Source organism: Corythoichthys intestinalis, chromosome 8, assembly GCF_030265065.1.
Source record: "Corythoichthys intestinalis isolate RoL2023-P3 chromosome 8, ASM3026506v1, whole genome shotgun sequence".
NCBI lineage: Eukaryota > Metazoa > Chordata > Actinopteri > Syngnathiformes > Syngnathidae > Corythoichthys > Corythoichthys intestinalis.
The window spans coordinates 42,149,468-42,173,219 of record NC_080402.1 but is presented as its reverse complement, the minus strand read 5'-3'; the positions used below and the strand labels follow the sequence as shown (position 1 = coordinate 42,173,219).

Genomic DNA, 23,752 nt, shown 5'->3' with positions numbered 1-23,752 from the left:
CTTGGTTTAAAATGGAGGATGAAATAACAGTTTGCTGACATAGCATATAGCTCAAGCTGTGCTCTTGGAAACTTGTGTCTAGACTATGGGCAGCAGCAGACTTGATTAGATATGACTGCATGGTATTTGTGTCTGCAAATTCACCGGGGTCAAGTCTGACCAACCATGACCATACGTACATTTTAAGTTAAACATGCAAACCAACGTCATTTTGAATGATTTAACGATACAAAAAAATAAATTACCTCTTCTATGGTAAGCTGGATCTTTGCTCTGAGAGGCACCAGAGAACAAACAACAGACAAGACCCAGAAGAGGAAAAGGAAAACTGAAGAGCGACAACCTCGTATTCTTTCCAACTGAATGATGCATAATGCCAGGACCTGAAAAGAAACAGAGAAAGGAAAATGATTTATAAATTTCTCGGGGTGGTTTCATGCCAGAGCCAGCAAATGCAGTGCCAAACTCATGCTGCTGCTAGGAATCCTGTTGTGAGGGCTCCCAGTTCAAGTAAATAGAAACCCACATTCAATTTGACTATACTGGACTATTTCATAATATGACATGCTTGGATGCGACCAGAGAAGAAGCAGTATTATGTTGTTTCACTAGATTCAGTGGAAGAAAAATAAGCAGTATTGTAAATGTATTCCCCACCAAAGACATTACTGAGAGATCTATAACTTTGCTCAATGTTGGTTGACCAGTCGTGGTTCTGACAATTTGGTTGCTGGGATTTTCCCTGGCCAGGCTTTGCCTCCCTTAAAAAATGTATGAGATGATTAACTTTCTACAGATGGATAAAACCTCTCAACATGTAAAAAGTGTTTTCGCCAAACTAGGATTCAGTAGTGCGAAACAGTTCTCCTTGAAATCATTCATTTGGTATTTATCCACTATACAACCCGAGTGGTTGGCCAAATAAGGCGTCACACTATCAGGCCAACTCACCGAGTGGGGCTAAGTAATTTTAGGTTTCCAAAAAAAGCTCCACATTGGTTAGACTGGGATGAGTCAAAGGACTGCATATTAAAGACTAGCGGTAATAGGATTTTCCCATCAACAACTTGATATGGCAACATTTCTGTATGTTGGAAGGAACATCACAATGTGCCCTCACTGATGTAAACAACATCTCTGGCTTCTCATTTGATCTTCCGAGTGATGATCTACTTTTGGTTACTGACTTTGTCTTCGTGTGTTTGCGAATGTTTGTTCGAGTATCTCAACAGAAAGGACAACATGTTTTGCCTTTCTTTGACAAATGACACGATCTCTACCATTGTCGCAATGCAAAGGCCCATAGAGTAAAATTCCTTTTTTTAAAAAAAATTTGAATGGTATTTCTTTGGTGTGCCGCACAGCCCAAACCGTTTGACTGATCGGCCTGTTTAAATATTGAAACGACCCGAATTCTTGCGCGACGCAGGAAATTTTTCGAATGACCCCCCCCCCCCAATTATTTTTTTGCACGTAATTACCGATTTTCAGAATTTTTTTCCCCCAAAATGGTACTTCTCCTACAATTTTTGACCAAACCTCATAATTTGGACATCAAAATTCCAGGACGGTGAGTGGCATAAAAGTTGTATACAGAATTTAGAAAAAACTCATGGTTGCCCCAAAATTTGCCAAAAACTCTCCCATTCATTTCTAATGGGATGCCAATGACAGCCATGTAAGTCCAAATTTACTATTCATTTCCAATGGCATTTACTTTGCATTAACGCCCAAATACACAGATGCCATTGACTGCCAAGTATGTCAATTATTATTTAAGCCAATACACATGGAATCCATTGACGCATGTATAAGTCGCTGCCATTGACGGCCATGGACGTCCAAATTTCGCATTCATTTCCAATGGCGTTTACTTGACATTGAGGCCCTTGCACTGACGCCCCAATACACAGATGCAATTGACGGCCATGTATGTCAATTTTATTGATGCCAATGTACTTGGATTCCATTGACGCATAATATGTAAGTCATGTACATCCAAATTTCCTATTCATTTCCAGTGGCAAAAAAACCTATGTCCCCATATCAACAGGAAAAAAAGACGTGATATCGATTGGACAAGTCCTCCAAATGTCCCCAAATCAACAGGGAGTGTCCTGATATCAACAGGAAATGTTCCCCAAATGTCCCCAAATCAACAGGAAGTGACCTGATATTGTCCCCGAAATTTCCCCAAATCAACATGGGCGGGGCTAATATCTGTATCTCCCCACAGAAAAGCCCCATAGTAATTTCTCCAGAGATGGCGGTTTATAATTTGAAATAAGAAAACAGAGTACGGATAAATACCCACATTTACAACACAGCTAAAGGATTTTTTAGACCAGAACTTCACCAATTGCTTGCCACAATATTCTGTAACAAACTGCAGTAATTGTACACCTACATCTAATAAAATATAAAGCCAAACTTCTGGTTTTACAGTAAAGCATTAAAATTGCATTTCCCTGAAACTTGTCATGTTAAGTTCGATTCAAGGACTTTTGTTCGATTTAATCCGGTATTATTGACACATTTAACACAATCATTTCACTTAAAGCAATTTTTTGTCAATTTTTGTTGCTGAAACATTTAGACATTTGAAAGAAAACCATACTTTTGAACAAAAGAGCTTATTTAAAAGATGACAATGTTGACTGATGTTTTCTGTTAGGATCGATTTTAATTCAATTGTGCCTAACCAATCAATACACTGATCTATGTATCGTTATACCTCTAGCCGATACACCCCTGTAGATGTCGATGTTTGTTGGTTCTTCTGCTATGATAAATGATACCCCCACCTGAGAAAAAAAAGACTATTTTTGAAATCAAACCTCAATATAAGAGATGTCTTAGTGTATTTTCTATCCAAACACGTGCTTGTGTTTATCCAGAAGTCTGCAAAGACCAGAGGTGGGCAAAGCTGTCTGGGTTGGAGAGTGAGAAACCAAAAATGGCCTACAGAGAGTAGGGGCTTTGTACGTAAAGCTACACACGAGCAGCAGTGCTGTAGTGGACATCTGACTGTTAATTTCGTTGTGAGTACTTTCCTAACCCTTAAGGTACGTGTACACAACTGTCATGCAGTGACTGTACAGCTTCAAAACATTCACATTTTTAATGATTAAGACCCTGTTCATGGTAACCGTTTGCTTAAAAAGGAATGCCATGTTTTAATGAGAATTCAACACCCAAACACCACACCTCCAGTGACCTATGTCTCTGCGTAAACTATTTCCACATGAAACTGTAATTGCTGTAAGTATAAGTGTACACTGCGCCCTGATGATTGATGGTCGAATTCAAGCATGTTTGCAGGGTCCTGCAATATTTACATTGACTGCACCACTATAAATCCAGCCATAGTTATTTTGCTTTTCACCTCAGTGTCCTGCCAGTAGATGATACAGTCTATATTCTTTCATGTGTTTGCACGTTAATGTGTGAGCCACTTTCCCAGAATTTCTTGTTGCTCCCAGCAACACGAGAGGAATGTCTGATGAGTGGTTTAAGTTGGAATCAACAGTGTGTAGTCACTCACAATCAAAAGAGACCTCCCGTTGCCTGAGAGAATAATTATATTGTAAAATGTGCTGATTGCTGTGAATGCATTGATAGGAACGCCTGAAGTGTATAAGTAAAATGATCTACAAAAACAACAGTAACTTTGAGAGAAAAAAACAACATTTCACATCAAGACGACAAGATTGTCCAACGATTCCTATTCCCATGGACTTGTCAAAATGCTGTAATATGTGTGGTAGGTTAAAATTTCGCAAAGTCAATTTTAGAGAAAAAAATATTAGACACACAAACACTCACTTGTGGTATGGGACCTTTTAGAAACGTATTTTTGTGTTCGCTTTATAGGCCCTCCACAAATGCAGCTAATAAAACAAAAACAAAAAAGCGGGCCGTGCATGTCCACCTTGCTGTAACTACTGTGTTATAAACACTAATGCAACAGCTTTGTATTTCTGCATGCATTCACTTGAGTCACTTTACGCAGAAATGTTATTGGTGTTGTCCAGTGTTGTGTTCGGCAACGCTGACGATAACGAAAATATTTCGTCAACAATATTCTTTCATGACGATGACATCACGATGACGTGCTGAAAACGTGTCTTGGAAGACTAAAATTTTACTAAATGGATGCCGGTATAACAGGTTCACATGGGTCCGTTGTGTGTGGTGCGTGGAAACCTCCCTCCCAATGCCTTCTAGAGGGTGTGCCGGCAGCTAAGCTGCTAGTCCAGGGTTTTGGCTTAGTGGTCCGCCTGCCGTGCTGGACAAGTCATGTGCGCGGGTATAAGACCTGACCTGGACGAGGGGGATGGATAGCATTGCGCGGCGCAGATCCATGCAACACTGGTTACACCAGTTGTCGTCTGACGACACGAGAGCGAAATGAAAATTTATAATATAAATATTTATATTTAATATATAAATACTTTCTGTCATAAATTCACGATGTGTGATACCTTCTTATTGTATGCGTAGTTAGAGCGCATTTAGCAGTGTTTGGTCGTGTCACTCATGTGACGTGCCCAGCCCTCCACACAGGCTTGAGCCCATTCTAGGCTTCCGTTTTGAAATGTGCTGCTTGGTATATTTTGTTTTCTTATCTTGGCTATGCCATGTTGCTTTAGCCTTTAACGGTCTGTGCTGAGTGATCATCCCACACTAAAGTAACTTGTATCATTAGCATAGTGTTCACGTTAGCATAGTGTTCGCGTTAGCATTAGCATTTAGCGCGGTGACTCGGTGTCTTCTTAAACTCTTGCAAAAGTTTGTGGCATCCAGGTGAGTGTAATAATTGCGTGTGTATGATCATCATGCAAATGGTGATGTACTTGTAGACTCTACAGTTATGTGCATGTCTTTCATGTTCATTCAAAATTGTTGGAAACCTTTTATTTCTTTATTTATTTATTTGTTTATGGACTAAAACTTTTTAAGTTTATCGAAAAAAATATTTTGAAAATTGTCGACTAAAACTTGCATAGACGAATACATTTTGAACTGACTCTAAATATGACTAAGACTAATAAGTATTTTCGTCCAAAAGACTAAGACAAAGACAAAAATTTAAATGGCTGCTAATAACAACACTGGTGTTGTCAATAACATCCATTCATTCATCAAAGTTGTGTAATTGAATGTTGGTAAAAATAATTCAGGACAAGTGATCAGTTTTACCACAGTCATGCTGCGTATGATGGGGCTCAGAAGGAAGACCATGTGCTGCTCGATCTCCTGACTCCTCTCCAGTAAGATGTAGAAAAACTCCACAAAGCCAAAGGAGGCCAACAAAAACCCAAGCACCTAAAACAGTACAGTGAGATCCGGCAAATGGTTTATTAAAATAAAAGGTCAAATGTATCCTCTCAACATGCAAACAACAAAGAATCCCACTTTTCGAATGCAAGGCTCACCATCTTGGAGATACAAAGGGAGGACACCTGAATGCGTCCATAGTCATGGCAGTAAAGGTGAAGGCAGTAGAGGGGGGCCAGGAACCATAAATAGATACAGGGGACCCACACTAAAACTGTGTTCTGAAAACACTCAGTCAAGTCTGGGTTTGCTGTGTACCATGTGCGGTTCCAGTCCTGCAAGAGATAACAAAAAATATATATATATTATTTTTTCACTAACAGAATAAATCTTTTTAAAATAATCAATGAACTACAAATATAACACTGATATCAATCAAAGTGAAAAAGACCAGGTTCAAATCTAAAGAATGCAGACGACATTTTAGCATTCTTTGCAGGACAGAGTAAAACCACGGTCAACAAAAATGTGACTGTGTGTGAGGAGGTCTTTCTTTCTCTGAAAAGCTGAGTCAGCAACTGTTTTTCTTTGATTTAAGTAGGACACAGAAAGAAAAAGATCAAATACAAGTAACCGAGTTTACAAACAACAAAACATGTGTGGCTTGTTATTCATAGATTGCACAACATTGGCAGAACCACAGACTTTGGCAACCAAATAAAATACACACACAACGACCTAAGTGGCTTGTTGTTGTCGTCTTGGCTTTTATTGTTGATCACCTCGGTGAACTGCAGGGTGTCTGGCTGTGCTAACAAGATACCAAAGGAAGTGGTTTAAAAGTTCCTTGTATGGCAACACAGATTGGCATTGCTCGAGAGGGAGAGTGGTTTTAAGCCAGAATGTCATTATGTAACAACCAACCATGCACACCTCTATCATTAAACCCTCAAAGGTGAACTATTTCTATAAACACGGATTGGGACACTTAAGCCCCTTTGACACACACATCCCGATAAATTCCCATGTAAGGTGACACGGGATTTACTCGCGTCATTGCTTCCACGCGTGTAGAGATATCCCGGGAATAACGCGGGTTGGACACTTTTACAGACTTGTCCCGTGTTGCCCACTGGCACTCTCTGCCCGGGAAGGGCTGCTGGCGTGATTCTATAATCCAGACATTAGGTCATTTCTGGTCGGCACCGGCTGTCACAATGTTAGTAAAATCGTGTTTTTTACAGAGCCGATTGTGGGAGCGTTCCTGACGTCGTAACTGCAGCCAATTGAAGCTCATCAAGACTGTATTTAAGCCCAGCCGATCCAAGAGAAGGGTATTAACTTGCTGGGCGCCATTTGACACCTCGGCCGCCCATGTTTTGAAAATTTTCTACGTTGTGCTGGTATTTGAGTGTATTTGTTTTTGTTGTCTTATCAGGTGTCTGACTACCGCTTAGGTAGTATTACTGATCCCTGTTGACCTACTGTCCCTGACCCATTGTGTTATTCCCCCTTTGCTGTGATCGCGTGTATTTTTGTTTGTATTTAATAAACCCTTGAACGCGTCCCTCTGTTTTTTTCTGCTTTGAGGTACAACCTTGTTTCTGCAATAGCGAACCCTAACATTGGCAACAAAATAAACCACACATTTCCAAAGATAGACGATGGACTCTCTTCCTCGGCTCTACGATCCAGTAGCAATTTAATTTCGTTAGGTTTTCAGTATAATTTAGCTATTTCCAGCTAAATTAAATAATGTTGATAATTGCGATATTTGTTTACCGCTTTTTGTCTTACTGCAAAGAAAGAGGAAGTGACAATCGGCCGGACATGATATTTACGTCATCAGCCGTCGTACTGTTACCCGGGAATTTAATGCTTGCTTTCACATACCCCTCGTCCCGGGAATTTCCCGGATATTATACTAAGCCGCAACCTGTGAAATGTCCGCATAATCTCTGTGCCAGACACCCCGGGAAATTGCTTTCACACACAAGGGCTGCCCGTTTAGTTCCCGGGATTATAACAGTGTTTTACCGTATGTGAAAGGGGCTTTAGTTGGTCCAAAGGAAGTGAAAATGAAAGAACATATGGAGTTTGACCTCCTTTGGACCTCTACCAATCTAACCTCCTTTCAAGAGAGGTCAAAGATAACATATTTTGTCGGGGGGCCTGCTTTGCCCACAAGCTTACTGGAACAGAAATGGCCTACCCATTTTCCAATGTTGAACACAGCATAGTTTAGTTCAGTTTAAAAATCTCGATTCCTGAGTTGATAAAAGGTGTGTGTGAATTTTCACCAAACAGTTCAATGTTCCAGAATAAACAGTGAATAATTCCAGTTTACCATAAATTGCCACCTCTTATATCCTCTGGAGTTAAAAGGGTGTGAATTATAGTCTGACTAGCAGTTACCAGTTTTACTTTGAATTCACAGCGGTATGTTTGTCTATCTCACCACAGAGTCATACGCGTCCCAGCAAAATATTCAAAAATAGAAAAACTACACTAAAAAGAAAATCAAAGGTCAATGTTACGTAATGAAAGGATTTGCACGCACAGTGAATCTGTGAACTCTGTAAGTGCATTTAGGTTCATTTAAACAGTATTACTTTTGAGAGCCAGTGAGTGGGCGGCAACTTTCACAGATCCTTCAGACTCCTGTGGTCAATGGCAAAAGGATGAACAGGGCGCTTTTATGAAGACACAATCCAAGCATTTTCTTGTACATTTCACATCTTAACCAGTTTCTCACCCTTGGCTGAAGTGGTTTCATCAAACTATCAGCTTCGATGCCACAAGTGTCTGCCTCATATGACATACACTGATGTGAAGAAAATAACTGCTACATATCCTTATTGCAATATTTAATACTATAATCCATGTTTCCACAAAGCAGCAATGCAAGTGATACGGATTGCAAAAAAAAAAAAAAAAAAAAAGTGGAATGACTCTTATTGACTTGAGTACGCAAATTGTGCATGTACTGTATATTTCAAGTTTCCAGTTTGTTTCTTGTAGCATTCATGACTTTGTATGCTTGAGAGAAATTCCCATCAGGACCTCAAGGCAGTGACCAATAGCCAGCAATGACGTTGTTTGAAAGGTATGTGTAGGGTTCATTACTACTAAAGCTAAAAAGTGAAGGTACTCTGCAGCAAAATAAGATGCAAACAGAAGAACAACTCAAAACAGGGTCTTTGCTATATTACTGAGTACAGACCTCTATACATCACATTTTACTTTACTGGATAGACCAGCTATATTTTACTTTCATTTTCCCCAACACGTGAGGGTCGTTTAAATGCTAGCAGGAGCATAGACATAAAGTGCTGTAATGAGAACCAGAAACACAGAAGGGGCGTGATAAAAGAGGAGTGTAAAGGGGAAATTTTTAACTGTGAACATTCCAGATGAAGTGGAGACATTGTTTTTTACTGATAAATGGAATATGGTGATTTCCGAATTCAAAAGAAGAAACATCCCCACCTCTTAACTTTAGCTTCCTGCAGGCTGCAACTTGCAGGGCTATTTTCCTACTACACTTAATGTGGAAAAAGACTGTTGAATTCCCACGTGTTTTACAAGAAGCGACACTAATGGACAACATGTTTGATTATTGAGGGCAGAAATATCTGTCTTAAATGGCTACCTCCTCCCCTTCCAACAATTGCTACCATCTTACAATGAAGATGAGTCACAGGACATTAAATATTCAGTACAGTATAAACATGAGCAATAGAGAGAAAGAGTGAGACACAGAGAGAGATAACACAAAAAGGTCTGTTAATACTCACCCACAGAGGGTCCAGGCCACTGAGTTGGCAGAAGGCATCCATCCACTCTCTTGCTGCTTCTTCTCTGATGCTCCACTTGTTAGGTTGGAACACTCCTGTTCCTCACACCAGGTAGCACACCCTCAGCACCAGATAAAGAATTTACTGTGTCCTAATGGACTTCTCGTCTCTTTTGGATGCCAATATTTATACTTAAGCCTGTACTTGCTTATGTCTAAATGGTTCAGTCTATGTTAGCGACTCAGTGAAGTGTGCCTGCGTGACTTGTCTTCCCTTTTAATAGAACATCAGTTCTCAATGTAAGTTTGCATATTAGGTTTGAACTGCTGTTGCCCTGAGAGCTTGTGTCGTTCTGAGCCGGACCCTGTCTGCTTGCCTGTTTATGAGTGTGACTCCTTGTTAGGTGGGTGGAAATATTTCTTTCTCTCGCTCGCTCACACCACTCTCCTCTGTCCCACATCTGCTGGATTTCAATCAAAACACCAAAGTTACTCCCCTCAATAAGATGATGGTCCCCCTCCCTGAAAAACTCCTCCTACTTTCCCCTCACTGCCTCCACTCCAAGTGCCTTCTCCCAGCCCTTTTGCCCACACCTCACACATCACCTCATCTAACCACACAGTTTGTGCAACTTATACGATTTAAAGTGTGACTAAAACATCATTCAAAAACTGTCAATGTCAGGATATTACGAACTCAGTTGCTACTAGTTGTCAGGTCTTTATGTAAAGCTGAGTAAACCTACACATTTGTGCAGAAACCACTATGTGAGACAGGAACAGTAGGAGTATACTGGTATTGCTAGCTTTTCAGTCCAAACAAAATTATGTCAGTGCTTCTCTGCAGGATTAATAGGGTCAGATGAATTTCCAAGTATTAGCAAAATCTGCTGACATGAGGAAAAAAGAGGACAAAGTTCATTAATAAGTCATCTAAATCAGTTTGGGAACGTGGGGTCATTCAAGAATTGGAGGGCATTTTGGCTTCGAAATTCTTGAAAAATAAGTATACATGTAATAATAATAGTAATAATATATATGTAGTATATACGTATATAATACATAATAATATATATATTATATAATAATATACGTATATACTGTAATTAAAATTTTTAATTTAATCGAGTTAATCACAGCTTAAAAATTAATCAATCGTAATTAATCGCAATTCAAACCATCTGTAAAATATGCCATATTTTTCTGGTAAATTATTGTTGGAATGGAAAGATAAGACACAAGATGGACATAAACATTCAACATACTGTACATAAATACTGTATTTGTTTATTATAACAATAAATCCACAAGATGGCATTAACATTATTAATATTCTTTCTGTTAAAGGGATCCACGGATAGAAAGTCTTGTAGTTCTTAAAAGATAAATTTCAGTACAAGTTATAGTAACTTGTAACATATAGTCACTGTAATAGGGTTGCAAATCTGTACAAATATTAGCTTTATCTCAGAAGAAGCTAGCTGTTAATCTACCTGTTACTGCTGACCAAGTATAAAAGGTTATGTCATTAAGTGAGAAAAAAACACATATCATACATGATTATATGCTGAACAGGGTTGCATGAGGTAGAGTGAGACATTCAATCAAGGCTTAGTAGTTTTTAAAAATGATAACAATTGATGAGACGAAATAAGTTTGCTTGACCCATCCTTTTGGAAAACTGTCTGATGATGTCAACTTTGTCAAGCCAAGAAATATTATGTTATTCACCGCTTGGTGGTCAGGGAGACATGTTCCATGAATAAATATTAAAACTAGGGCTGTCAAAATTATCGCGTTAACGGGCGTTAATTAATTTTTAAAATTAATCCCGTTAAAAAATTTGACGCAATTAACGCACTTGGCCCAGCTCAGACAGATTTAAATGACAGAGGAGTGAAAGGCCCACTTGTTAATTGTGTTTTGCGGAGTTTTGCTGCCCTCTGTTGGCGCTTGGGTGCGACTGATTTTATAGTGTAAGTAATTATTGCCATCAACAATGGCGGGCTACAAGTTTATTTTATGATTGAAAATTTTACAAATTTTATTAAAACGAAAACATTAAGAGGGGTTTTAATATAAAATTTCTATAACTTGTACTAACATTTTTCATAAAGAACTACAAGTCTTTCTATCCATGGATCACTTTAACAGAATGTTAATAATGTTAATGCCATCTTGTTGATTTATTGTTATAATAAACAAATACAGTCCTTAAGTACCGCATGCTGAATATACTGGACTGTCTCAGAAAATTAGAATACACAATATTCTAATTTTTTGAGACAGTCCTGTGTATATATACAGGACTGTCTCAGGAAATTAGAATACACAATATTCTAATTTTTTGACTGTCTCAGGAAATTAGAATATTGTGTATTCTAATTTCCTGAGACAGTCCTGTATATATACACAGGACTGTCTCAAAAAATTAGAATATTGTGTATTCTAATTTTCTGAGACAGTCCAGTATATATATCCATCTTGCGTCTTATCTTTCCATTCCAACAATAATTTACAGAAAAATATGGCATATTATATAGATGGTTTGAATTGCGATTAATTACGATTAATTAATTTTTAAGCTGTAATTAACTCGATTAAAATTTTTAATCGTTTGACAGCCCTAATTAAAACACTACGTTCCCACAGTTACAAGAGACTGCACTGAAACAAATACTATCCCCAACCCCCAGAAAAACGTTAGAAATTGCATATGAACAATTTTATGTGTAATTAAATTTGGTCGTGGGGTTGGTCAAAAGCAAAATGGCGTTTTAGGGGGTACACCAGAATTATTTGTAATTTAAACAAATATTTCAAGCATTCGTTAATTAAATCCAAAATATCTAATCCAAAATAATAAATAAATAAATTTTAGAATTGGTCCCAAGAGAAATAAACAGATACATTTTTGTATTTTATGCATATGGATTTTTTAAAAAATTTGACAGCTGAGTAACAGTTGGAAGTACAAATGGTGTAAATGGTAAATGGTGTTATACTTATATAGCGCTTTTCCACCTTTCAAGGCGCTCAAAGCGCTTTACACTATCTCACTATTCACCTACTGGTGACGCAGCACCAGGAACAAACCCGCAAATTGTCATAATACATTGCCAAAAATGCTACAAAAGGGAAATACAACTGAAATGTTGTCATACAAAGGTTTTGAGGAATTATTCAGTTAAACGTGTTCATTTTTTTGCCCTATTCTGTAGTCCAGCAGGCACTTTGAGACTCTAAAGCAGGGGTCTCCGAATTATTCCACATAGGGTCATGGATGCAAGATTTCATTCCAAAAAAACAAGACAACAGCTTTTCACCAATCTGGTGTTTTGCAAGTGCAATTAGTTGATTGCAGTCAGGTGCTGCTTCTTTAAGCAGAAACCTCATTGGTTAAACTGTCTGTGCTTGATTGGTAGAAACAAAAACCAGAACATACAGCGGCTATCGACGTCTGGTTTTGAGACCCCTGCTCTAAACCTTCGTCCTAAGTGAAATGGTACAGTAAATTGACTTATACTTGTATAGCGCTTTTCTAACTTCAAAGCACATTGACACTTTATCCTTATTTACGATGACGCAGCATGAAGAGCAATGCGGGGTTCAGTCTCTAGCTCAATGATACTTACACAAAGTGCAGGACAAGGAACTGAACCCACAACTGCTGGGTTGGGGAAAAACTACTCTACTCTACTCTACTCTACTCTACTCTACTCTACTCTACTCTACTCTACTCTACTACTGAGCCACGCCAGCCCCCACGCCCGGTGGCCAAAAAGTGTCATTGCATGTAATTGACTTTCCAAAAATTTAATTTTAAAATTAAGAGTTTTCCGGTAAAAGATTGTCTATAAAAGTTGTAAGGCAGTAAAAAAAAACAACAAAAATGAATGAAATGAACAAAAAAAGATATTTTTATAATGGGTCAAAATTATTTTTCCAACAGATCATGTGACTAGCACCTTAGACCGTCATTTGCTTTGCTTAGCCAAAACCACCCGAGGACCGAGGAGGCGAAGATGGATATATGTAATTTTTTTAAACCTAAGCTTTCAAAAGTGACAGCAACTACTGAGCAAGAACCAAGGATTGGAAAACGTGGACCATGAAACGCCAGAGAGCAACGCCAAAATGGTGAGGCGAGTTTCAATTTGCCCCACTAAAGACGCTAATTGTACAACAGAGCCACCACTGGTGTCTTGCCAATGTAGTTACCCCTGTCAAAAATTGTATCCCCTGGCTGCAGGAGCACGCACACACACATTAGTTATGAGTTATGTCGACTTAAACAATCGATTGAAGCCAGAAAAGAACCACAGTTATATATTTTGGACATCGACGTTTGTTAAACTGGAGACTTGAATTACAGTCATAACAGTTAAAGGTCATCCTACGAGTAAAACAGTAAAACATTGCCTTTATTATGTTCAATATGTGTGTTACGTTATATGACTAAAAAAAGGTGTTTTTTTGGGGGGGACGGATGGGCCTCTTAGATAACTACATCACCAAAACACGGAAATCAAGCAAATCAGTGCAGCGCAATGGCTCCGTCTAGGGGATACAATTTTTGACGGGGGTAACTACATTGGCGCGACACCGGTGGGCATACCATAGTCAATGGCAAGGCAAGGCATGGCAAATTTATTTATATAGCACAATTCAACACAAGGCAATTCAAAGTGCATGATTATATGCTGAACAGGGTTGCATGAGGTGACGATGGATGACGATCTATACGAAAAGAATAGCTGTCCTAACTAACCTGATTTAGAATTCCCCTCAAGAATGAGGGGAAATAACGATCATTTTCCACTTATTATTATGAATATTCTTGTAAGTTAATTTTATTGTTGACACTGCGTTTTGGGGTCATCAACATGTTGTGCCCCCCTGTCCTAAAAGTCAAACTCCGCCTATGAGCAGCAAGGTTTCAAAAGAATATTTGTTCTTAGTGTTTTTATTGTTACCACAGACTGCAGGGTCATTGAGAAAGTGAGTGATAGAGACAGTGAGGGAAGTGTTAGTTGTCTAAGAAAACTACATGTGATGTGATGAGCATTTTAGTTGATTTGGTTATCTTGGCTTTTTGTTTACTTTGTGGAGATTAAGATGCAAACAAGTATGCTGTCTAGTTTTGTCTGCTAAAGCTTCAATATTTCAAAGCTTCAATATTTCAAAAATATGTGCAAGCAATTTAACCTTTGTGGACCATGAAAACAAATTCAGTCTCAAACCATAACGACCAAATATAAGATTAAAAAAAAGGGGCACATATCTGTATAGCTGCTCACGGTCTGCTGAAAAGCGTCATCCTATTGCGTGTTTTTGGTCACCCTTGGTCAAGACTCAAGGGAAAAGTACAGCACAACAGCTGTGCAGGAAAGTATGACAGTCTTTGCCTGGAGTAACACAAGCAGCATCATAGCCGCAGAGAGAAACATGGAAAGGTTGGCAAGGGGAACGACCGCTACCTGATCCTTCGTCTGGACTTTTGCAAATGTGGGATTATTATTCTTAAAATGAGTCATCACTTTAAATTCTCCAACACCAGACTAGGGACTTTTTATTTTTTGGACTCTGCTGTCAAATGCAAAAATACTGTAAATGTTGCATTGTGTACACTGCCGGCCAAAATTATTGCCACCCCAGCAATTCTGTCAGATAGTGCTCAATTTTTCCCAGAAAATGATTGCAATTACAAATGCTTTGGCAGTTATATCTTCATTTATTTTGCTTTCAATGAAAAAACACAAAAGAGAATGGGAAAAAAATTTAATCATTATCATTTTACACAAAACTTCGAAAATGGGCCGGATAAAAGTAATGGCACCCTCAGCCTAATACTTGTTAGCACAATCGTTAGACAAAATAACCGCGAACAACCACTTCCGGTATCCATCAATGACATTCTTACAATGCTCTGCTGGAATTTTAGACCATTCTTCTACGGCCAACTGCTCCAGGTCTCTGATATTTGAAGGGTGCCTTCTCCAAACTGCTATTTTCAGATCTCTCCACATGTGTTCTATGGGATTCAGGTCTGGACTAATAGTTGGCCACTTTAGAAGTATCCAGTGCTTTCTCTCAAACCATTTTCTAGTGCTTTTTGAAGTGTACAGTATTTTGGATCATTGTCCTGCTGGTAGACCCATGACCTCTGAGGGAGACCCAGCTTTCTCACACTGGGCCCTACATTATGCTGCAAAATTTGTTGGTAGTCTTCAGACTTCATAATGCCATGCACACGGTCAAGCAGTCCAGTGCCAGAGGCAGCAAAGCATCCCCAAAACATCAGGGAACCTCCGCCATGTTTGACAGTGGGGACCGCGTTCTTTTCTTTGAAGGCCTCGTTTTTTCCCCCTGTAAACTTTATGTTGATGCCTTTTACCAAAAAGCTCTACTTTTGTCTCATCTGACCAGAGAACATTGTTCCAAAACGTTTTTGGCAGGACAGCTTGTACTTGTTTGGATGTTAATTGAGGTTCTTTATCCACCATCCGCACAATCTACGTTGAAATGTCTCGTCAATTTTTCTTTTCCGTCCACATGTAGGGAGGTTAGCCACAGTGCCATGGGCTGTACACCTTTTGATGACACTGCGCACGGGTGACACAGGGACATTCAAGTCTTTGGAGATGGACTTGAAGCCTTGACATTGCCCATGCTTCCTCAAAATTTTGCTCATCAAGCCCTCAGACAGTTCTTTGGTCTTCTTTCTTTTCTCCATGCTCAATGGACACAGGACACAAGGAAACAGGACAGAGGTTGAGTCAGCTATAATCCATTTTAACTGGCTGCAAGTGTGATTTAGTTATTGCCACCACCTGTTATGTGCCACAGGTAAGTAACAGGTGCTGATTAGAGAAGCATCACATGAGTTTTCAAAGGGTGCCAATACTTTTGTATTTTTTCATTGCAAGCAAAATAAATGAAGATATTACTCCCAAAGCATTTGGAATTGCAATCATTTTCTGGGAGAAATTGAGCATTATCTGACAGAATTGCAGTGGTGGCAATACTTTTGGCCAGTGTACATTGCATGTTGTTGATAATTGATTTAAAAAAAAAAAAGTGTTGCATGATATCAAGAGGTCAGATATGAAATGTTTTGACCAGTAAAGTTGCCTAATAATGACAAAGTTCAAATACAATTAGCGTTCCTAAAAATGTATCCTGATAGTTTTTACATTAACAACTCAATGATAAAGAAAAAAATAAGTGTGTCACGATGCCTAATGTACCATTAAAAGAGAGCCCTAAGAACAAAAGAAAACAAAATATCTGTACTCAACACTAATGTGTTATGTCTGACTCAGTTTGTGGTACAGGTGGTTGACTGTTGCTATGTCCAGGAAATGGTTACAAGCATTTTAGGTATGCACCTTTGTGTCTAGCTGCAAAATTTACAGGACACCTTTTGTAAGGTGACATGGGAGGTCACTAGTTAATAAATTTTCATTGTTTCCCTCTGTTTATTGCTTACTGTGTACAATAAACTACATATATGTATACATGCTAAAATATCATGAAGTTATTGTTGTTTATTGAGTAATTTAACCCAGAGTTCCTTTTTTTGGCAACTTATTGTCAAAAAGCTTCATGGAAAAAACGTTTCATTGGACTTTTGGGGCACTCGATGAGCAATAAACTGAGGCTAAGAGAAACAAATCAATCCAACCCTTGTACTCATAAGGGTCGTATCCTTTTTGATGAGAGGCAGCATAACCCTAACCTAGTCGGAGTCAGTTGGAGCAAAGATTTAGAGGGGGGGAAACAATCACACTTACATGTGCAACAATTGGAGCAATTTAGTGTCTCTGAAAGATGCATGTTTTTTAAATGGAAGAGGAAACCACAGGGCCTGTAGATGACTCAAACAATAGAGAGATTATGCAAAATCTGCACAAGAGTGCTTCAGCGGATATTTAAACAACAATAGGTAACATTTCAACTTTTATAACATATTTTCAGAACGTGTGTTATAATATGTTGACTGACAACTAGTTGGATGATATCTCTTTTATATCTTGAAGGGGTCTGTATCGCTTTCACCGACACTATTTAACTTTGAGGAGGGTGGCAGGAACAAAAAAATACTACAAATGTGCTTACTGCTTTACGGCATACGTCACTCCCCCTTTCCCTACTCATTATAAATACTGAAGTCCATACGAATGCTTTTACGCGAATTTTGTAAGATGGCAGAGCAACAAAAGAGATCTCTTTTATATCTTGAAGGGGTCTGTATCGCTTTCACCGACACTATTTAACTTTGAGGAGGGTGGCAGGAACAAAAAAATACTACAAATGTGCTTACTGCTTTACGGCATACGTCACTCCCCCTTTCCCTACTCATTATGAATACTGAAGTCCATGCGAATGCTTTTATGCGAATTTTGTAAGATGGCAGAGCAACAAAAGAGACAAAAAGTTTTGTCTGAGGAGGAAAAAAAGGAAGGCTACCTGTCACGGACCCGACAGAGGAGGACCACAAATGCGTCACGTTTTCAACAATTTATTGACAGGACCAGCAGGGCAGGTGTAATGATGGCAGCAGTACAGACAAGGGCTAGGCAGAAGACAGGTTTCCAAAAGCAAAAGGCAGGTCGAGTTACCAGGGCAGGAGAGAAGGCAGCAGTCGGGCAGGTTCAGATTCGGCAACGAGAGTCAGATTCAGAGAGCTAGGCAGGCAGGTAACAGGCAGGCTTCGCAGACGGTCTGACAGAGTGGAAGTGAAAATCTGGGCTTTAATTACACAGGTTGACTGCTGAATGCAGCAGTGCTATTGGCTGGGCTGTGAGTAGGTGAATTGAGGACAGGTGGGGATAATTGAAGGCAATTAGGCAATGCTGCAGCAGGGACTGAGGCCATGACAGAACCCCCCCCCAAGGGACGGCCCCAGAAGTCCCCCAAAGGGAACCACCACCAAGGGCGGGCGGATGGGGAGCCGGCGGAGGGTCAAAACTCCTCTGACTGGTCGGAGTCCAGGTCAGGTGCTGGGTCGGGTGTCTGATGGGTAACCCGACGGGTGCTCCTAGGGCGACCCCGCTGTATGGAGGGCTGGTCAGGATTCTGACGATGGAAGTCGGTGACGAGGGTACGGTCCACAATCCTTCTAGAGGGTACCCAGGACCGTTCCTCTGGACCATAACCCTCCCAGTCAACAAGGTACTGGATACCTCTGCCCCTACGTCTGGACTGGAGCAGCCGGCGAACAGTGTAGACCGGGCCACCGGCGATAAGGCGTGGAGGAGGAGGAGGCGGTACAACTGGTACCAACGGGCTCTCATTAACCGGCTTTACTCTGGAGACGTGGAATGTGGGGTGAATCCGCATGGATGCAGGCAGTTGGAGCCGAATAGCAGTTGGGCTGACGATCTTTAGGATGGAGAATGGACCAATGAACCGGGGAGCCAACTTGCGTGATTCGACCTTGAGTGGCAGGTCCTTGGCCGAGAGCCACACCTTCTGTCCTACACGATAGGCTGGTGCTGGAGTCCTTCGACGGTTGGCTCCAGTGGAGTAACTTTTGACAGACCGTAGGAGTGTGGCCCGGGCCCGAGACCAGGTATTGCGGCATCGTCGGGCATATGCGAGGGCTGAAGGACAGGTGATCGCCGCCTCCTGGCTGGCGAACAGCGGTGGTTGATAGCCATACACACACTTGAATGGGGACATGCCTATGGCAGAGCTGGTAAGACTGAGAATATTCCACCCATGTCAGTTGCTTTGCCCAGGACCGGGGGTTGGACGATGCCATGCACCGGAGTGACTTCTCGAGCTCCTGGTTAACTCGCTCTGACTGGCCATTGGACTGGGGATGGAAGCCTGAGGAAAGGCTGACTGTGGCCCCTAGCAGAGAACAGAATTCCTTCCAGAAGGTGGATGTGAATTGTGGGCCCCGGTCTGAGACAACATCCCTGGGTAGCCCATGTATCCGGAAGGCATTGTCTAAGACGACCTGGGCGGTCTCCTTGGCTGATGGTAGTTTAGGAAGAGGGACGAAGCGTGCCATCTTGCTGAAACGGTCAACGATGGTGAGGATGACCGTCATGTCGCCAGATGGAGGCAGGCCCGTAACAAAATCCAATGACACATGGGACCAAGGCCGAGAGGGTACAGGCAGGGGCTGGAGTAGGCCGGCAGGGGGCTGGTTGGATGATTTGCTTTGGTTACAGGTTGGACATGCGCGGACAAATTCCTGTACATCTTTCCTCAGAGACGGCCACCAGAAACGCTGGGAGAGAAGATTGCAGGTGCGAGTGGTTCCAGGATGGCAAGCAAGACGGGAGTTGTGTCCCCACTGTAGGACCTCTGATCTCAGGTTCTCTGGGACGAAGAGGCGGTCTGCGGGACATGCACTGGGCCCTGGCTGGTTGTGAAGGGCCTCAAGAACTCGCTGTTCGACATCCCAGGTTAGGGCAGCGACCACGCAGGGGCCAGGAAGGATGGAAGCTGGTTCCTTGGTGGGTATGTTGTCTTTTTGAAACTGACGGGAGAGGGCATCAGGCTTGGTGTTGCGTGATCCAGGACGGTAGGACAATGTGAAATTGAACCGGGTGAAGAAAAGAGCCCAGCGGGCCTGTCTGGGGCTCAGTCGTTTGGCGGAGCGGATGTACTCGAGGTTCTTGTGATCGGTCCAGACCAAGAATGGAATCGTTGACCCCTCCAGCCAGTGGCGCCACTCCTCCAGAGCAAGCTTGACAGCCAGCAGCTCACGGTTGCCTATGTCATAGTTCTCCTCAGATGGGGACAGTCTGCGAGAGAAGAACGCACAGGGGTGGAGTTTGCCATCCTCTGCTGCTCTTTGAGAGAGCACAGCGCCGACTCCCACATTAGAGGCGTCCACTTCCACAATGAATTGCCGGTCTGGGTCTGGCAACTGGAGGATAGGGGCAGAAGAGAAGCGTGACTTGAGGATACCAAAGGCTTCATTTGCTGCTGAAGTCCAGACAAATGGATGTTTGGGGCTGGTCAGAGCGGTGAGAGGGGAGGCGACACTGCTGTAATTGCGGATAAACTTGCGGTAGAAGTTTGCGAAGCCAAGGAACTGCTGAAGTTTCCTTCTGTTTTCTGGCACAGGCCATGAGGTCACCGCAGAGACTTTGGCCGGGTCCATTTGGATGCTTCCCTCGGCCACAATGTAACCTAGGAAAGCCATGGATTTAGCATGGAATTCGCATTTCTCGGCCTTGACGTACAGAGAATTCTCCAGGAGGCGACTGAGGACCAGTTGGACATGGCGGGTGTGTTCAGATGGGGTTCGGGAGAAGATCAGGATGTCGTCAAGGTAAACGAATACAAACTTGTTCAGCATATCCCGCAAGACATCATTAACCAGAGCCTGGAACATTGCCGGAGCGTTGGTGAGTCCGAACGGCATGACAAGGTACTCATAGTGGCCTGTTGGGGTGTTAAAGGCAGTCTTCCATTCATCTCCCTCTCTTATCCGCACCAGGTGGTAAGCATTTCTGAGGTCCAGTTTGTTGAAGATAGTGGCCCCCTGGAGCAACTCGAAGGCAGAGGTGAGCAGAGGAAGAGGATAGCGGTTTTTAATGGTGATGTCATTTAAGCCCCTATAGTCGATGCAGGGACGGAGCGAACCATCTTTCTTCCCTACAAAGAAGAACCCGGCACCGGCAGGAGATGATGATGGACGAATTATTCCTGCCGCCAGAGAGTTAGTAATGTAATCCTCCATGGCTCTTCTTTCAGGGGCGGACAGAGAGTAAAGACTGCCCTTGGGTGGGGCAGTCCCCGGAAGGAGGTCGATCGCACAGTCATAGGGACGGTGAGGGGGTAGAGAAGTGACCTTGGCTTTGTTGAACACCTCCCAGAGTCCATGGTAGCATTTTGGCACATTAGAGAGGTCAAGGGTAGAACCGGAGGGACCAGAACTGGGGTGCAATACGGCAGAGCGCAGACAGGTCCGGTGGCAGTCTTTTCCCCACTCTTTGATTGTTCCGGTCGTCCAGTCTAGGTGAGGGTTATGCTGGCGGAGCCATGGGTAACCCAGAATAAGGGGTTGGCCTGGTGAACGGAGCAGGTGAAAACGAATCAACTCATGGTGGTTTCCTGACAGGATCATAGCGACTGGGTTGGTAATGTTGGTGACTGTGCCTAAGGGGTGACCGTCCAGAGCCCGGACTGGGATAGGATAGGGCAAGCGTTGACACTCCAACCCCAACTGGCGAGCCAGATCACTGTCCATGATGTTAGCTTCAGCGCCGGAGTCCACGAGCACAGCCAAGGTGTGGGTGTTTTCAGGCAGTAGAAGACATACTTGGAAGAGAGGCTTACGGTGGGTGGAGGCTTGGGTGGTCATCGAGCTCAATCGGATGCCTCCTATGTCCGATGAGCTCTGGCTTTTGCTGGGCAGGTGGCAACACGATGACCATTGCCTCCACAATACAGGCAGAGGTTGGACGAGAGGCGACGCTGGCGCTCGGTGGCAAATAGGGAGGCACGGCTGACCTCCATGGGCTCTGGCGGGTCGATCTGGCTGTGGAGAGTGGCGGAAGAGCGTGACCGGGCGGCAGACTCTCTCGGAGTGCAGACAGATGACAGGGTGGAGCTTCTTTGCTCTTGTCGGCGGGTCTGAATTCGACGGTCCACCCGAACAGCAAGGTCGATGGCCTCGTCTAGCGTCTTTGGCTGGTCGTGCAAAACGAGTCCGTCCTTAACATAGTCTGCCAGGCTGTTATAGAAGACGTCCACCAGAGCGGCCATGTTCCATGAACTACGCCTTGCAAGGGTGCGAAAGTCAATGGAGTAGTCTGCCACGGTCCGGTTCCCCTGACGGATGGACATCAGGCCCCCACTCGCCTCCGACGTTGATGCACCCATGTCGAATACCTTTAACATCTCTTCAGCAAGAGCATCAAAGGAAGTGCAGGCTGGGGTTTGCCAGTCAAATTCCGCAGTTCCCCAAAGCCGAGCGCGGCCCGTCAGGTGTGTGATGGCATAGGCCACTTTGGCCCCCTCAGTGACGAAGGTCCTGGGTTGGAGGGAAAATTGGAGCCGGCAGCTGGTCAGGAAAGCCCGCACCTGGGTTTGATCACCATCAAAGCGTTCTGGGTTTCCAATCCGCGGTTCGGGGGCTATAGGGTTCTGAAGAAATGGCGCAGAAGGAGCAGGTACGGGTGGGGCTGGCGTGGCGGAAGAATCAGGAGATGGAATAGGAGGTGTGGCTAGGTTGGTGAGCTGCTGTATGACCTGGGCTAGCAGTTCATGTTGCTGGTGAAGCTGTTGTTGCCTCTGATGACCAAGCTGAATTAATGATGAAATTTCCCCCGCCATCCGATTCATCTCGCCTTCTGCGATTTCCAGACGCTGCATGGCGGTCGGGGTTGTCGAGTTGCTATCGTCCATGCTGGGAGTGTTGTGCGCTGGGTCTTTACGTGTCAGACCGTACTGTCACGGACCCGACAGAGGAGGACCACAAATGCGTCACGTTTTCAACAATTTATTGACAGGACCAGCAGGGCAGGTGTAATGATGGCAGCAGTACAGACAAGGGCTAGGCAGAAGACAGGTTTCCAAAAGCAAAAGGCAGGTCGAGTTACCAGGGCAGGAGAGAAGGCAGCAGTCGGGCAGGTTCAGATTCGGCAACGAGAGTCAGATTCAGAGAGCTAGGCAGGCAGGTAACAGGCAGGCTTCGCAGACGGTCTGACAGAGTGGAAGTGAAAATCTGGGCTTTAAATACACAGGTTGACTCCTGAATGCAGCAGTGCTATTGGCTGGGCTGTGAGTAGGTGAATTGAGGACAGGTGGGGATAATTGAAGGCAATTAGGCAATGCTGCAGCAGGGACTGAGGCCATGACACTACCAGGGTATACAGAATAAACATTTGCCTGGCTTTCACTCGCTTGTGTGATGCTCCCCCGCCCCTCCCCCTCAACCGAACTCGTTAACGCTGATGAGTTCGAGTAGCGTAGGGGGGTTAGCCACACTAAGCCACGCGGTTGCTAACCATCATATGCTATTGTTTAGCCACAATTGGATTACCTTAGTACTTTTCATCCTTCACACAGCCACTGGAAACAGAAATGTTTTTTAATCATCTACAGTCGACCGGGAGATTGATTTTTGATTGATTGATGATTTTACAACACTTTGTGGGTGTGCGCTGGTCCTCATGAGAAACGCAGTCTTCCTTAAGGACAAGCCGGACCGCTTTTGTCCACCTGCATCGCTAAAATCAATCAAAACTGAAAAACTACTAAGTGGTTCTTTAAACCCACAACTTTTCAACTGTGGGGCAGACATAATAACCGCTAGGGTAGCTCATAAGGAAAACTCTGTTGATCTATTTACCTAGAATGCAAAAAAAAGCTATTTTATTTCTCGAGTGGGGGTACACCCTGAACTGGTCGCCAGCCAATCGCTAGGTACATGTGGACGAATAAACGTTCACACTGCCAATCACACCTATGGAGATTTTCTAAGTGTCCGATTAGACTACCGCACATGTTTTTGGGATGTGAGAGCAAACTGAGGTACTGGAGGAAATCCACACAGGCACAGGGAGAACAAGCCAACTCCACACAGGATGACCAGGGCCAAGAGTGAACTCAAAAATCTCAGAATTTAGGCAGATGTGTTAACCACTCAATCATCGTACCGCTTTTTCGAGAAAATGCAATCTAAAATAAGAATGTAAGTAA

General features: G+C 42.7%; 1 protein-coding gene across 1 annotated transcript in view; it reads right to left on the bottom strand.

The window, feature by feature from the left end:
- Positions 1 to 23,752, bottom strand: part of abcc6a (ATP-binding cassette, sub-family C (CFTR/MRP), member 6a) — a 74,623-nt gene that overhangs the window by 37,487 nt on the left and 13,384 nt on the right. Inside the window, exons 2-5 of the mRNA XM_057844356.1 lie at positions 9,078 to 9,172; positions 5,439 to 5,615; positions 5,203 to 5,328; positions 246 to 383 (exon numbers count right to left, since the gene is read on the bottom strand). Coding sequence (XP_057700339.1) covers positions 246 to 383; positions 5,203 to 5,328; positions 5,439 to 5,615; positions 9,078 to 9,119 — 483 coding nt within the window. The 5' untranslated portion in view covers positions 9,120 to 9,172. The remainder of the gene's footprint in view (positions 1 to 245; positions 384 to 5,202; positions 5,329 to 5,438; positions 5,616 to 9,077; positions 9,173 to 23,752) is intronic.